Source organism: Myotis yumanensis, unplaced genomic scaffold (assembly GCF_028538775.1).
Source record: "Myotis yumanensis isolate MYYU_CA2020_CCGP unplaced genomic scaffold, mMyoYum1.0.hap1 SCAF_9, whole genome shotgun sequence".
Lineage (NCBI taxonomy): Eukaryota > Metazoa > Chordata > Mammalia > Chiroptera > Vespertilionidae > Myotis > Myotis yumanensis.
This window is the reverse complement of record NW_027223760.1, coordinates 22,391,734-22,408,299: the sequence shown is the minus strand read 5'-3', so window position 1 is coordinate 22,408,299 and position 16,566 is coordinate 22,391,734. Positions and strand designations below refer to the sequence as shown.

The 16,566-nt window shown below is 49.6% G+C and overlaps 1 protein-coding gene across 6 annotated transcripts in view; it reads right to left on the bottom strand.

Annotated features, from left to right (window-relative positions):
- The window catches only part of CCDC136 (coiled-coil domain containing 136), a 29,126-nt gene that overhangs the window by 5,519 nt on the left and 7,041 nt on the right, over positions 1 to 16,566 (bottom strand). For 3 of the 6 annotated variants that reach the window (XR_011472642.1, XM_070423854.1, XM_070423855.1), the window contains exons 5-17: positions 13,556 to 13,879; positions 10,189 to 10,300; positions 9,435 to 9,603; positions 9,077 to 9,217; positions 8,580 to 8,738; positions 8,157 to 8,327; positions 7,624 to 7,809; positions 5,865 to 6,059; positions 4,954 to 5,181; positions 3,142 to 3,594; positions 2,794 to 3,015; positions 1,323 to 1,586; positions 464 to 757 (exon numbers count right to left, since the gene is read on the bottom strand). Coding sequence is in view for 5 of the 6 variants with exons in the window: in XM_070423854.1 (XP_070279955.1) it covers positions 464 to 757; positions 1,323 to 1,586; positions 2,794 to 3,015; positions 3,142 to 3,594; positions 4,954 to 5,181; positions 5,865 to 6,059; positions 7,624 to 7,809; positions 8,157 to 8,327; positions 8,580 to 8,738; positions 9,077 to 9,217; positions 9,435 to 9,603; positions 10,189 to 10,300; positions 13,556 to 13,879 (2,918 nt within the window). In the remaining variant the exon portion in view is untranslated. The remainder of the gene's footprint in view (positions 1 to 463; positions 758 to 1,322; positions 1,587 to 2,793; positions 3,016 to 3,141; positions 3,595 to 4,953; positions 5,182 to 5,864; positions 6,060 to 7,623; positions 7,810 to 8,156; positions 8,328 to 8,579; positions 8,739 to 9,076; positions 9,218 to 9,434; positions 9,604 to 10,188; positions 10,301 to 13,555; positions 13,880 to 16,566) is intronic. The other 3 variants (XM_070423856.1, XM_070423857.1, XM_070423858.1) reach the window with 2 other exon arrangements.

Here is a 16,566-nt window from a genome sequence, read left to right as displayed (position 1 = left end):
CCAGTGGGTGACACCAGCCCTCCACCCTCTCCTAATGGCAAAGGTCAAACTTAAAGGGCACCGTGGGAAATGGGGACTGAATGACTGTCTTGCTGACAGAAGGCCTTGCACTGTCAGCATCCCTAGTGCACTAATGCACTAAGGCAGGGGGAGCACCCTCTGACATAAGTAACATGCTACCACATAAATGAAGAGATAGAATTCCAGTAACCCCACCCTGGTTCCCAGCAAAGGTGGTCTTTGCAATGCAGTTCCACAGCAAATTGGTTTAAGCTGCCATTTCCCACAGAGAGACCATTCTCTCCAACCCCATCTCCATCTCCGCCTTCCCTGCGTGCCCTGCCTCAGAGCTCACTGGCCTCTACTCCTGTAGAAGTCCATCCTAGGCTGGGTCACCCTGAACACAGGGCATCTGAGCCCAAGGACCCATTTCCCACACGATCCGGCCTTTGGCGGCGGTTACCTTTCTGCTCTCAGAAATTTTGAGGGGGTTTTCCTTGGACGCTTCAGGGCAAGGGTTGTTGTCCTCATCTTGTTTGTCTTCTCCCTTACCCTCCTGGTTTTGGGCCTCTTCAAATCCCTCCTCCCCATCTTCTGTGGGCTCCATTCCTATGGGAGCTGGGGGCTCAGAAACTAGTTCATCCCAGGCCTCCTCCTTTGGTTCTCCATTTTCCTCCGCCATTTTCTCCTTCTCCTCTTTTGGTAGATTAACTGCATCTGGGTTGCTGGCCTTGTAGTACAGCACTACGTCCACATTCTGCGGGCGGAGGTGGGGCAGGATGGGGGATGCTGTTACCTGCCAAGATCCCTACCCTCAGCGTGGAGGGCAGTCACTCCCAGCCTCTCTAGACCGTCCGTCTATCCGGCCACCAGCCATTAGACAGCTGCCAGCGCTAAAGATTCCTGAGCTCTCACCTGGCCTGCTCTTTCTACCCCTGCATAGTGACTCCTATTTTACCCACTCCTCTTTCACTTATGTGTGTATAACTACTTTGAATAAATTCCTCTCTTTTCATCCATCTGGTTCTTCTCTTGAGCATGTGACCCAGGAAGCACAGGGGCCCCAGGAGATTGGGCTGGGTTAACAGAGGCCGCTGTGGTCCTTTGGGGCTGGCTGTACCTCCACACGAGTGGTCTGCACGCTACTCTCGCCTTAACTTCGCAGGAAAAGGGAGTACATCAAATTGGATCTGCTCTAAATACCTTAGAGACCCCAGAAACCTCTCTACTAATACTTCACTTGGTCAGAATGGTGGGAGGTGATTTTTCTTCCCAGGATCTTATCTACCTTTCTGCTTCTGGCTACATAGGTTACTACTCACCTGCCTGCTCTCAGAACTCCCCAGGCTTGCCTTGGACACCTTTTTAATTTTAACCCCACTGGCATTCTTATTCACGTTCTTATTGGCATTCTTTCCGTTGGTAGCAGAGGATGACCGCTTCTCTTTGAGCTGGCGAAGCTCTTCCTGGCAGCACTGCAGCTGCCCCTCCAACTGCTCCTGCTCTGCCAAAAGCCGGCCCTGCTCGTCCATGCTGGCCTGGTACTGCAGCTGCAGCTCCCGCAGCTTGGCCTGCAGCTCTTTGATCTGTGGGCAGTGGAGCCAGTTACCCACAGCCCGGCCTACGCAGTCCACCTGGGCCCTGCCGGGTCGCTGGCTCAGAACTATCCCTGCGGGAGCATGTGGGGAAGTTAGCAGCAGAACATCATGACAGAAAGTGTAGTGTGGGCTCTGGAACCAGGCTGCCTGGGTTCAAATCTCAGCCCCACTTAATGACACGGGACATGTTATTAAAACAGAAAGAAACCTCAAACTGTGGGAAATGAGCCTCTAAAGCAGTTTTACAAAGAACTCTTCCCTCACTGGAGGCACCTGATGGTTTACATCTAACATGACCAAAAGATGATTTAAATATTTTTACTGTGACCCATCTGGAGAATAAACTATAGGGCTATCCCTCCTGAACCTTGGACTTTATTCCATTATGACTTTTGATGGGAACTCCTACTTCACCCAAACTATCCTACTTGCAGCCTACTCAGCAACCACCGAGGTTCCAAAAGTGATTTGGAACCTCAAAGCCACCTAAGGAACTGTGTTGGACACCTGAGAGTGCACCTGGGCACCTCTGCACTTCGCCATGGAAAGAGCGGCAATTCCCAATCCTGCTCCCTAACCTCTGGTCTGTCTTCCCTGACTTCTGGCAGCACAGCAGGGTCTCCTTGGTAGGCATCAACACTAGCCAACCAAGGCCCAGGGGTCTGCTCTCTGACCCTCTCCCCTGCATACCCAGCAACCCTGCTGGACTGCGGGCTGCTCTTGCTCAGAGACAACACTTTCTGTCCCATTGCCAGGGGATGCAGAGCACTCTTCTTGGCATTAGGACAGGAGGAAGCAGGGCCCTGTCCTTGAGGTGCTTACAACCTAGTTGAAGAGACAAGACAAATACATGCAAACTATAGAACATTGGCAGGTGAAAAAATACAACTGGACAGAAGTGCTCCGGGGAATAGTGCAAACAAGAGAACAGAAGTGGTAGAGGGGGGAAAAAATTCCGAGTCTTGAAGATCAGTAAATCCAGCACGGTGGGTACCTGAGAAATGTCCATCAGTGACGCAGCAGACTGCCGGCCTCCTGGGCCTCAGTGCCCTCTGTGTCCGTCTGACCAGGAAGGCGGCAACCACACAGAGCCGCAGCGAGCCCATCCCTCTCTCCTCAGCCTCTCTGAAATGGCTCCAACCTCCTCGGCTCTAGGGACTCCTCCAAGAACCCCTGCCTCCCTGAGAGCAGTTACCTCATTCTTGTCACAGGGGGAGGCAACAGGCTTCTCAAGGCCCTCGCAGCACTCCTTGAACTCCTTTTCACAGGCATCCAGCTCTTCCTTCAGCTCCTTCTGCTGGTCCAGGAGCTTCCCCATCCGCTCCTGCAGCAGGCTGTGCTCCTCCTGGCTGACCTCGTACATGGCCTGCACTCCCTGCAGCTTAACCAGCACCTCGGCAACCATGTCATCAAAGCTCTGTGGAGGGCGGGGAGGAATGACGGCACCCTGGGGAGCACCTGCCCTCCGCCCGCTCGGCTAGGCCCTTCCTTAATAAGATCAGAACCTTCTCTCCCTGTCTGTGTGTCAGCTGGCTACTTTTACCTCTAGATCTTCAGGCTCAGCAGGTTCATCGTCAGTGCTGCTGACATAACTCTTATTATAACAGGTGTCAGAGCTACTGCCGCTGGTCTTCTTAACGGTGACGACGCTGCTGCTGCTGCTGGTGCGGTAACTCTTCAGATAGGTCTCACTGGTACTGGTGTCGCTGACATAGCTCTTGAGAAAGTTCTCATCACTGCTCTGGGGGCTCCCGAGGCCCTCGCTGCAGTCAATGCTGCTACCATAACTCTTCTTGTAGGACTCAAGGCTTCTTTTTATAGAAGGGGACCGGGCTTGGAGCAACTGCATTTCTTCCAGGCAGAGCTGCAAGTCGGCCTGCAGCCTCTTCCGCTCCTCTAGGAGCCGGCCATGCTCCTGCTGCTGCAGCTCCTGCTCGGTCTGGCTGGCCTCGTACAGGTTCTGCAGAGTCTGCATGTGGGACGCGATCATCTTGGACTGCCGGGAGTGGGTGGGAGACACATCGTTACTCTAACACTGCAGTCCGAGCTGCACCCCTCCTGGCGCAGAGGTCTGAGCACACTTTAGAGAACTGCACACCTTCACTCCAGTCTCAGGACAGCCTAGGCCGCCAACTTAGCCTACGGGTACTGGGATGGGTCAGTGTCTTGCTCATGGGGAAAATGTCCCCAGGGAAGATACTCCAGTGTTTCTGGGTTCCCGATTCTGTTGTTTCTGCACTCATCCCTCTCTCCTTGGAGCAGTGCTGAGGGGGGCTCGAGAACACCTGCCTTCTTCTCGGTCAGGTGTACCATCATCCTGGCCTTTGGACTCAGTACCCACCCCTAGCTCTAAAACCAGCCTGGCCTGGAATATGGGCATTCCTCAGAAGAGGGGACCAAGGCCTCACTATGAGTCCCTGCCCCTCCTGCCCCAATGCTGAATCTGGACTCTGAGAATGTTTCCCAGGCCCTCTGGGCCTGGCTTCTTGGCTACTGATGCCCAGGACGAGATCTGATTGAGGAAACATTTCATGCCTGGTTCTTGGTCTCTGTGTTGTCTATGCGGAAATCTGATGGCCCTGGAATCTGACCAAATCTCAGTTTGGACTCCTGCTATCCCCTGATCTCCCTGTCCAGGCTAATATCTGAAGTAATTCATTTTGCCCAAAGTGGAACAGTTTATCTGCTCTTCCTTGCTCTCACTGAGCCCTTAGGCCAAATTCACCCCCCGAAACCTTCTGAAAGGCTTAAATGGAAATCTCCACCAGTGAGCCCGCAGAGACACCTTGCTGGTGTCTGACCTCTCCCTCCCCCCCGACCTGGCTGCTGTTCTGGCCAATGTTGCGATGAAAACATATGGTCAGTAGCAAGAACTCTCCGTGCGAGGACGCTTCCTTTGGAAAGGAATGGCCCCATACTGGCCTCGTGTAGAACACCAAAAGGTTATAGATTTTATCACTGAAAAGTGTACTTCTCAATTATCAACCATCTCATGAGAAAAGGAGGACACCTTTAGTCAGTCCCAAGCAATCCAAACACTGAAATGATATTATACATCTGGAAAACGAGACGCTAAAGGGATTGAGACAAATTATCAGGCAATTACAGACTTCCGGGTCCTCCTGGTTCTAAGTGCTCCCAGGACAGCGGCTGGGCATGCACGTGGTGGGTCCTCAGGCCGTATCTGAAGGCTCATCCCCAGGAGCCAGCCCATGGGCAGTCATGGCTGGGGCAGGTCAGGGCTTCAGTCTCATCCTGACTCCTGGCCTCACAGGCCTTCCTAATACTGTCCCTTCTGTGCGGCCCCTTCCTCTCCTGTCCCCAGAACCGTCCCCCTGCCTCTAGCTATGGTTACCTTGTCTTGGACATATTTTGAGCACTTAAGTGATTTGGAACCTTCTGGATTCTCCAACACTTCCTGGAAATGGGAGTCTTTGAAAACATGCAGCTCTTTGTGCAGCTCTAATTGTTCGTTTAGCACATTTTCTTGATTGTGTATCAGCTGTTTCTGCTCTTCCTGCATGCTTTGGTAGAGGAGCTGTAGTTCATACAGGTCTTGTAACTTTGTAAGTAGCTCGAAACTCTGCGAGGTAGAGTGGAAGGAAGGGGCAGGGACTGCGGTGGTCACAAGCAAAGCCCTCTGCTGGAGACCCTCCCTCCCCTTAGGCATCCCTGATTGGCTCTGCAGTTTCCCCACCTGGGACGGGGGAGTCCTGTGGAGATCCGCCAGTTGAGTAGAACTGACCTCTTGTGTTTGGATGTATTGTTTAGTTTACAAAGTACTTTCAAGTATATTTTCTCCAGACAGATAAAATACCTACATATAAAATGCAGGACAGTTCCCAGAGTGTAAGATGTATTTTAAATGTAAAACCCAAGCCCTGGCCGGTGTGGCTCAGCTGGTTGGAACATCATCCCTTACACTGGAAAGTGGCAGGTTTGATTCTCGGTCAGGGCACCCGGCTTGTGGGTTCAATCCTCAGTTTGGGTGCATCTAGGAGGCAGCCTATCGGTCTCTCTCTCTCTCTCTCTCTCTCTTCAATAAAAAAACAACTTATCCTCAGGTGAGGAGAAAAAAAAAAAATAAAACCCTAATCAGCTATATTGAATTTTTTGGTTTGAAATTGGTGAGAAAGTAAGGAGTGGTTGGTTAAGGAAAGAAAAATCTTAATCCCCACCTTTCCTTTTTCTCAAGTACAGTCACACCTGGGAAGCTTCTCAAAGCCACTGCTCCAGAGTGAGCAGCCACTCGCTGGCTGCTTTTACCTTCTGGAGGAGACCAGACTTGGGTATCGGGAACGTGAGCCTGTGCAGCTCTTCTTGCAGCTGGCCCTGCTCCTCCTGCAACCTCCTCTGGTCCTCCAGGAGTTCGCACTGCTCCATCTGCAGCTGCCCCATCTCCTTCTGGCTGGCCTTGTACTTTTCCTGCAATTCTGTCAGTCTGGACAGCAGTGAGTCACACTGTGGGCGGGTGGGGCGGGGCGGTTACTCCTAAGGTAGTTCTCTGCCTGTGTGGCTAGCAGAGCATTTCTGTGTCCCCCTGCCTCTTCCGATTCACCGGGGTTGCCCACCCTGTACTGATCATCCCAAGCCACACTGCGCCAAGTTTTAGGTGCCGAGTGGGGAACGCCAGCAGGCTGCTTGGGCTGGCTGTTTGGCTGTGCCTGAAATTTTTCTATTCGTCCCTTCTGAGAGCATTCTGAGCGGGAGTGTTATCAGTACCCCTCCCTTTTCATTCCCCGCCGCCTCCCTCTCCTCTGGCCCTTTCCTTTGGTAGATGCTGTTCTCTCACCCTGCTGGGGATTCTACCCCCTATCGCTCTCATCCTCAATTTGCTTTAATTCTGAAGTATGCTCCTTACCAATAAAGACTTCATTTCTCCCTAACCCCCCACCCCCCATTTTTGTTTTCATAATCATCTTTTAAAATCTTTAGAAAAGTATGTGCTATTGCTGAATTTGGGTTAAGAAAACGAAATCATCCTATGATTCCAAAAACCTAAATCTTCTAATATCGGACTAATCCCAATGCTGTTTTATAATCAGAGGAAAAGCTGGCCCCGTGTGCCAGCACACGGTTCCTTTCCTTAGGGGAGGAGGCACAGATGCCCTCACTCCTAAGTCTAGTGGGAACGGGGGGAGGGGGAATGTGAGCCTGGGAGTAGAAAGGCAGGTGGACTGTGGTGGTGACGCGAATAACCTCCCCATTCTGTGTCTCCCGAAGGCCTTTCCCTGGGGACACAGCCTGCTGTTGGCCGTGGCAGGAGCTAATGAGCATTTTGGCTGAATGTGACTTGTTCCACTACTTTTAGAGAATCTTGGGCCTGTTCTCTATCATGCTTCAACACCCTTCCATTTCCTAGCAGCGATCCTGAAAGCGCTCAACACAGGGTAACTGATAGTGACTTGCATTTTACACACTATGATAAAAAGAGAGAATGAGTAAGGAAGGCTTTATTTATCACTACAGGATCTGTTACTGAAAGGAAGTGGGTAAGAGTAGTATTCTGTTCAATTTAAAGAGAGTAAGAGTCCAGTTCAGAGGACTTACCTACTCTGAAGCCTTGGCCCTTCTAAAGCCAATCAGTGTTCTGGGCACAAGACCATGCCATCTGACAACGGCATTTGCAATCTGCCTCAGAAAATTAGACCTTCTCTTTCTAGTTCTAACAATAAAAGTGACATATACGGGCCTACGTGTATGTTCTCTACAAATAACAAGATACCACTACACATGGAATTACGTGCAAGCATTCCAGTGTTCAGACTGGATCCAGATACACGGATCCTACTAAGCGGTGGCTCGGGTCAAGGAAAACTGTTTTAAAAGTTAACAGCATGGGGCTCTGCCTCTATTCCCGGCCTCGCTGTACTCAGCCGTGATGGGACTCAGCTGTACTTAATCTCCTAATTATGGGCAAGAGCCCATCCCGCCCTTGGGTGGATGGATGACTTCCTCTTTCGCCCTAACCTCCTTTCTCCAGAGGAAGTGCCCAGCAGATCCCACCTGTCTTCACCACAATTACCTTATTAGCACATTCTCTCTTGACCTCTGGGATGGACTGGGTGGTCCTGAGCTGTACCAGCTCATGCTGGCAGAGCAGGAAGTCCTGCTCCAGCCGATCGTACATGTGCTTCCGCCGCTCCAGCTCCTCCTGGCTGTTCTCGTACCGCTGCTTCATCTCCTGCAGCTGGGACTGCATCTCTGCGTTCTGAGGCAGGGAGGCAGCCCTTCATCACCCGGAGCAGCGGCTGCACTCTCTCCTCTCAGGCAGTGACAAAGGGAGTACTACCTGTCCTTTCCAGTCCCAATTCCATCCCACTGAGGCTCCTGAGATGGACAAGGCCCTAACAGGCTCTACGCAGAGACCTCTGGGCTTCCATTTGGGGCGTGGTGAAAGTAAAGGGGTTCGTTTTTACAGGCTGGTTTCCTGATTCAAAATCAAAGGAAGCTGAGAGCACCTTCCTACTGAGCGACGCTTGACCGCCCTCCTCTGCACCCGTCCTCGCACGGCAGCTCGGCCTGGCCACCTTCTCCCTCACCTGGAGCTGCTTTTACCTTCTCATTGCTCTCTTGGAAACAGCCCTCGATGTCTCTGAGGCGCTGCACCTCGGCCTCCTGGTACCGCAGGTCCTCCCGCAGCTGCTGCTGCACGTCCAGCAGGTGATCCTTCTCACACGAGAGGCTCTCGTACTGGAGCTGCAGCCTATGCAGCCGGCACTTTAACTCCTACGGCGGAGGGGCCTTTGGGCAGTACCCCCGGGACCCTCAACCCACTCACTCTTCTGCCCGAGTCACTCTCAGACTCCTCCCTACCCTCCACTCACTGGCTGTCCTCTCATCTAACACAGTGCTGGGGGCGGCTGAGTCCACCTGCGGTGCTCACAGGTGGCGGCTGGAGTTATTTGAACTCTCCACTCGTATCCACCTTCCCAAAACCTCCTAGCACCTAAGTTGCCCCTCACCTCTGGTTGCTGTTACCTTCTCACTTGGGCTTTCTGTGCATATGGGTTTCGAGACTTTGAGCTGCCGGAGCTCAGCCTGAAGTTGGAGTTGCTCCTTCAAGAGCTCAGTCTGCTCATCCTGGCTAACATCGTACTTGTGCTGCAGGGCACAGAGTCTGTTCTTCAGGTCCTCGTTCTGTGGTGGGAAGGATGCGGGTGGAACCGTTACTCTCAAGAAACAGCAGGCCCCTCTCCAGACCAGCCTGGCGCTTTTCCGGGTGCAGACATCTTGAGGAGCTCCCGCAGGTCTCTGGTCTGGTTTCTTCTCTGAGGCAGACACTCAGTGACGACTACCATTTCTAGGATGCAAGGCTAGGTGACCTCTCCAATTGGTCTTGGATAGACTCTACCCCTGGTGGCAGGGCAAGAGTCAGCAGAGCACAGCCTTGCTCTGCGTTCATCCTCCTGGAAGGAAGCGGCGACTCCACGGAGGCCCTTCTGCCCTCCCCAAACTCCCTTCCTGGCAGTGTTTACCTGGGCAGCGTGTTGGGAAGTCTGACACCGAAGCACCTCGTTCTGTGCGCACTTGAGCTCCCTCTGCAGCCGCCTCTGCTCCTCCTCACTGGTCTGGCGATGAAGATGTAGCTCTTGCAACTCACAGCTCAATTCCTTACACTGTGGGAAGCGAAACAGGAAGGCGGCTTACTACAAGTGCACTCCCAGGGCAGGCCTGGAAGACTATTTACATCAGGCAAGCGAGACCCCAGAGTACTATCTCCTGCCATAGCGCACGCCGCCTTCGTCAACTCTGTCCTGTGTCTAAGGAGATGTTTCTCACACAGGCCAGGAGAAGGTACAAGAGGGACAACGGAAAGGGCCTGCATCCCCCTACCTTGCTCTGCATGTCACATAGCTGTTCCTCAGCTCCCAGCAGCTGCTGTCGCAACGAATGGGTTTCCGGATGAGGTTCTAGGAAATCCATTTCTACAGTCTGACACTCTGTTGACATCAAGCTCCTTAGCGTTTGGGACTCCAGCCACTTTTCTGTTGCTCTTCGTGTCCTGCAATCCAGAACCCCAGAGCCATGTTTGGGAGAGAACTCTGCCTACAATCACCTGCCAACGGTGCTTGGTCCTGATGTCTTTGTTTTAGGCAAAAAATGATAAGGAGCCTCTTATTGTGATTTCTCTCTCTCAAAAAAAAAACACACTTAGAAGGGCACTACGGCCCCAGCACCTCAATCTTCAAAGCTGTTTGTCTCTGGGAGACCCTAAGCGTCCAGTCCAGTTGAGCTTGAGCCTGGCTCTGATGTCAAATCAGCTCCAAGATAGAGGACATCAGACTGAATCAAGTCCACGTGGACAACAAAGGGATCACTTCTGAGCTACTGTAGGGCCCGGCAAACCAGCCCCTAATGCCCCGAATAGAAGAAAACTAAACTTCTGAAGTCAATCAACTCTAGTCCTAGACACTGAGCTGGGTCCCCATGCCTCTTCTAGGCGGTGTCCATATCCTTTGGACACCACGGGAAAGACCAGATCTCCCAGAGGAGAGGGACGTGCGAGAGCCTGGCATCTGCCTCCAGCAGCAGTTCTACTCGGGGAGAAGCCCAGTCCTCCAGGGTCCCACTCGCCTCCCGGCTGTACCTCTCACTCTCCAAATCTGCCAGCTGCCCTGAGAGGCTGCTGTTGCTCTCCTGCAGGACCCGGTACTCCTCATTCAGGAAGCGGTAGCGTTCCCGCAGTTGCTGCAATTCCTCTGCAGAGGACAAGATGAGAGAGAGGTGAGGTCCTAGGGAGGAAGCACTGATGACCAGCCCCCCGTTTTCCTGCCTGGAAACCTGGTAGCAGAAGACTGATTGGCTCCTCTTTTTCTAGAGACAGAAGAGCTATCACATGCAGAGGCTTCGAAGACAGGGCCCAGAGAAGTCCACCCTGCAGAGGCTCTCTGTGCTCTTTTAAGAGCTGCTCTTCTTCTCATCTTCCCAGATTTGTCCTGTGTGCCCCTTCAAAACCCCAACCAAGACAGTCTTGGGATTTTAGGAGTGACGGTTTGTTTTTTTAATTTTTTAAAAATCTTCACCCAAGGATATTTTTCCACTGATTTTTAGAGAGAGTGCAAGAGAGAGGGAAAGACAGAGAGAAATATCTATGTGAGAGCAACACATTGATTGGTTGCCTCCTACACGAGCCCTGACCAGGGCCCAGGCCGAGGAGGAGCCTGCAACCGAGATACGTGCCCTTGACCGGAATCGAACCAGGGACCCTTCCATCCTCAGGCTGACACTCTATCCACTGAGCCAAAATGGCTAGGCTGTGACTGTTTAATTGTTTGGGGGTTTTTTTGTATTTAAAGTTTCCATTGAGACCAGTTGACATGGCTCAGTGGTTGAGCATTAACCTATAACCAGGAGGTCACAGTTCGATTCCCGATCAGGACACATGCCTGGGTTGCAGGCTCAATCCCTAGTAGGGGACATGCAGGAGGCAGCTGATCAATAATTCTCTCTCAGCATTGATGTTTCTATCTCTCTTTCCCTCTCCCTTCCTCTCTGAAATCAATAAAAATATTTTTAAAAATTAAGTTTCCATTGAACTGTTTGATTACCTCACTTTTAGTACAAAACACAGGGAGATGTGAACTGCCAGGTGTCACACTGCCAGTCTTGGCCTTTCGGAGACAATCCAGGCATCCTGAAGGTTCTTTAACTTCCTTTATCACCACACCAAATACACTGGCCTGCATGTGGTCAAGAATTCTTTTTTTTTTTTTTTTTGCTGAAACCGGTTTGGCTCAGTGGATAGAGCGTGGGCCTGCGGACTGAAAGGTCCCAGGTTCGATTCCGATCAAGGGCATGTACCTGGGTTGCGTGCACATCCCCAGTGGGGAGTGTGCAGGAAGCGGCTGATCGATGTTTCTCTCTCATCGATGTTTCTCTCTCATCGATGTTTCTAACTCTCTATCTCTCTCCCTTCCTCTCTGTAAAAAATCAATAAAATATATTAAAACATCAATCAGCTGCCTCCTGCACGCCCCCCACTGGGGATGTGCCCGCAACCCAGGTACATGCCCTTGACCGGAATCGAACCCGGGACCCTTGAGTCCGCAGGCTGACGCTCTATCCACTGAGCCAAACCGGTTCTGGCAAGAATTCTTTCTAATGATCTTTTATCTGCTATCAGAAGGACACTTCCCAACCAGACCCACATATTACCCTCAATGCTGCTATGATACATACCCATATCTGTTTTGTTTCTTCATGATTAAGAATTATTTCTTGCCCTAGCCAATATGGCTCAGTGGATAGAGCGTCAGCCTGTGAATCGAAGGGTCCCAGGCTCGATTCTGGTCAAGGGCCCGTACCTTGGTTGCAGGCTCCTCCCCAGCCTGGGCCCTGGCTAGAGCCCATGCAGGAGGCAACCAATTGATGTTTCTCTCACGTCGACATTTCTCTCTTTCCCTTTCTCTTCCACTCTCTCTAAAAATCAATGGAAAAATATCCTCAGGTGAGAATTTTAAAAAAAAATTGTCTTAGAATATTAATTCTACTGATATTTAAAAAATGTCTTAACTACCGTCAGCTTCAACACCCTGAAATTTACTTCTAATGTGTATTCCAATCAGAAGTCCTGATCTATGTAGCAAAGTCCTTGAAAAACTGCAAATTACCACAGAAGGAAGGAAGGAAACTAATCTTTAATGAAAACCAACCGTGTGTTAAACAATAAACTTGATGGTTTCAGCCTTGGTTTTAGTTAGTGTGTGAGTGCTTTCAACATGTTAGGCATTTCATTTAATCCCCAGAATAGCCCTGTAAATTTTCTTTTCTAAATAAACCTTAAATTTTAGAATAGTTTTAGACTTATAGAAAAGTTGCAAAGAATGCAGAATTCCCTGGAAGAGTTCTCATCTAGTTTTCCCTACTGTTAATATCGGACAATGGGTCCATTTGTCATGACTAAGAAATCAAGGTTGGTATATGAACTAAACTCTATACTTTATTCATATTTATCTACATTTTCCCTCAAGTCCTTTTCCTGTTTCAGGATCTCATCTAGCTGACGACTGAATAGCTCCTCTTTTTATTAACCACTTTTTATATAAACGGAAACAGGTTCAGAGAGATCATTCTGAGACTAAGTTCACTCTGTTACTCAGTGGAGCTGAGATGCTGAACGGAAGTCTGTGTAAGCCCAGCCCGGACCTTCCCACTGGGCTGTCTGCCTCTCCTAGCATCACCAATCCAAAGGCTCTTCTGAGGGGCTTGTTACAGCTGGGAAACCTTGCACTCCTTTGATTCCTTGTTGATTTGCCTCTGCTTGACCTGGCCTAATATAAGGCCTCCCTTATACCCAGATCATCAATCCTAGCCTCAGAATAAAGGCAAACTCTCTGATGTCATGCCTCCTAGCAACCAGCTGGGAGACTCACTGTCTGAATGCTTTTGAGCTCTGAGCTTCTGAGTACATCGTGTTTTATTAGAAATAACCTCCCTTCGTCTCCAGCTTGTGCTCTGACTTTTTGCCCCCAAAGCTTCTACTCTGGGGAGGGCTAAAGGAGCCTAACAATTAGCATCTCAGGGTCTGGGAGCAGGACTGGAGGATCCCCTCTCCCTGCCACCCGCCTCCCCCGGCCCCCAGGAAGCAGTCCAGGCACAGCGCCATGATGCCGGAGCAGCAGGAAGCGTTCCCCAGGGGGGCGGCCCCGTACTCCCACCTAGAACTGTCCTCCCCAGGAAGGGCTTCAGCCGAGTCAAATCGACAAACACCAGATGGCTCTCTGAGAAAGAGTTCTCCGGGCACATCTCCATGGTGCTATTTCTCACACCCTGATGGACTGGCTGTGGGACTCTGGGTGAGTTTTTCTCCCCTTATAGTCTTGAATTCAACCTGGAGGTTTTTTCTAGAGTTTCCCAATTCATTATCTAAGACCACCTTCCAACATCTTCTTGCACACTATCTCCCTCCGCTTGACTTTACTGACAGACCAGGAGAAGGGCTTGCACTCTCATACCTTGCAGCTCAGAGTAATCTGAGGGAGTGTAACTATTAGATGAGTCAGAGGTCTTCATTTCCATTTCTGCACGGAGGGAGGTGATCTCCAGCTCATACTCGTTCCGAACACGCTCCAATTCATCAAGTTCACTTTGCATCCGGCAGAGGTCCTCCTGCAGGGATGCTATGTCACTCTCATGTTCAGTCGCAGAATCATCTGCGGCTTGTCGCAGACTCTTGATCTCCGCATGGGCCAAATGCAACTCCCGTTCTATTTCCTTAAGTTCACATTCTTTCTCACGCTCTAACAGGGAAATCTCCTCCCGTAGATTCCGCAACTCACCTGCAAAAACCCCCAAAGGTTTGGACGGTCAAGAGGACAAGTGAATTAATCTACCACGTTCTAGAGCAGCCGTGGGCAAACTACGGCCCGCGGGCCAGATCCGGCCCGTTTGAAATGAATAAAACTAAAAAAAAAAAAAAAAGACCGTACCCTTTTATGTAATGATGTTTACTTTGAATTTATATTAGTTCACACAAACACTCCATCCATGCTTTTGTTCCGGCCCTCCGGTCCAGTTTAAGAACCCATTGTGGCCCTCGAGTCAAAAAATTTGCCCACCCCTGGGCTAAAGGCACAAAGGTAAAGGGAGGCACTTTCTTATCTAGAAACCCCTGACAACCTAGACTCTACTCTAACAGAGAAGTATAGTTTCATCTGGTATGAAATAGAGAGAATACCTAAGAAGGGAGCAGAGAGTGAATCTACGTAGTAAGGTAGTAGAAAAGTAGATTTTTGAGGCTTGGCACCAAAAACAACAACTTAGGCTATTGAAAACAAAAGGTATTATCAGTGCCCTGGCCAGTGTTCTCAGTGGTTAGAGCATCAGCCTGTGCACCAGAGGTTCGATTCCCAGTCAAGGGTAGGTATGATCCCTGCACCCGGTCATCGGGGGGTGAGTGTGAGAGGGAACTAATTGATGTGTCTCTCTCATATCGTTTCTCTCTGTCCTCCTCCTCCTCCCCTTTCCTTTCCAGTCTCTCTAAAAATCAATGGGAAAAAAAAAAATCCTCACTCCTCAGGTAAGGATGAAAAAAAAAAAAAGAAAAAGAAAGTATTATTAGTGTTTCTAAGGAATTGCCTAAGAATTAAAGGCCAAACATAACTTACAATATTTTTCTTATGTCCTGAGTCTTTTCAAAAATTCCCTGGCGAATCCAGCCAGTATGGCACAGTGGTTGAGCACTGACCTATGAACCAGGAAGTCACAGTTCCATTACCAGTCAGGGCACACGCCTGGGTTGCGGGCTCAATTCCTCAGTGGGGAGATGGGCTCAGTAAATGCACACAGGCATTTATTTCCACTGTGCTGATGTTTCTATCTCTCTCTCCCTCTTTTCCCTTCATCTCTAAAATATATGTATATGTTAAAAATTCCCTGGCTAAAAAAATCTACACAGACTATTCTCATGTATTCAGTCTGGGAGCTTAGAAATTAGAACTTCGGAATCCCCATGAACTGCCTGTGGTAAGTACTGGCCCTAAAATAATCTCTATTTAGAGTTCATAGCTGAAATTCAAATGTAGGTTCATCACATGGTAACCAAACATGGGAAAATAACCTACATGTTGATTGATAAGAGATTGTTTAAATTAGTGATGGTTAAACAGAATATCAGCAGCTATTAAAAAGAAAATGGCAGGTTTATAGAAAAGGCATGAAAAGGTTTCCATACATACTAACTAGAAAGAAAAATCAGCTATAAAATTTATTGTACTATCTTATTTTTGCAAAAAAAACAATTGTATGGCCCTAACCAGTTTGGCTCAGTGGATAGGGTGTCGGCCTGTGGACTGAAGGGTCCCAGGTTCGATTCCGGTCAAGGGCACGTACCTTGGTTGTGGGCACATCCCCAGTAGGGGGTGTGCAGGAGGCAGCTGATCGATGTTTCTCCCTCATCAATGTTTCTAACTCTCTATCCCTCTCCCTTCCTCTCTGTAAAAAATCAATAAAATATATATTTTTAAAAACAATTGTATGTACAATATATAACACAAGTATACAAAGACATAGAAAGAGGTCTGGAAAGATCTGTGTGCCAGCCATAAAGAGCAGTTCCTTCTGAAGTACGAGATAGCATATGATGGGGACTTTTACTTTCAACATTGGTGCTGTTTGAATTTTCACAACGGGCCTCTATTTTAAAATAGCTTTTAATTTACAAAGGAAATGTGTCAGAGCTCTCAGTATCTGTGGCACATCTCAGGGTTTTTGGACATGGATAATCTGGGATTAGGAGAACCTAAACGGGGAGAGAGAGTAAAAGGCACTGATACCAATAAAAAAATTCAAAATTTGGGAGCCAGGATTATGGAATTAATGAGGATTGGGTTGGGAGGGTCAGGACCTTCCCACAAACACTGCAAGTTACACTGTCCTTATCCCTTGCCCTGTCCTCTGCTCATTCTATTCACCATTCAGATTTCAACTTTCCCTAGCCTCTCTCCCCCACCTCCTCAAAAAAAACCAAGCAAGTCCTCTATTAGATGCTCTCAAAGCACCTTGTAGTTTTGCAGTGTGTGTGTGTGTGTGTGTGTGTGTGTGTGTGTAAAACCTTGCTCTCCTACTTCCTTGACTATAAGCTTCATGAAGGCAGGGAACACGCCTGTTTTGCTCATCATTAGAACTCCAGGATTTGTCATAGTACCTGGCGTGATGCAGCTTGATAAGTATTTGCTGTATTCGTGCATAAATGAGGCAGAGGACCATCTATTGAACAAACGTTTACTGAGCACTACGAGAAGGAAAAATGGGAGACATACTGCAGATATAAATGCTGAATGGGCAGGGGCCTCAGGGTCCGGAGGAACGTCTCCTGCCCTATTCCCACTCTCCCAAGCTCACACGTGCAGCTCTAGGCACATCTTTTGCCAGTCGTTCCTTCCCTAGAATGATCCCAGCAGCCTCCTCTTCTTGGTCTATTCAAGTATTAACTGGTCACCACCTCTGTGCCACACCCAAGCTTCTC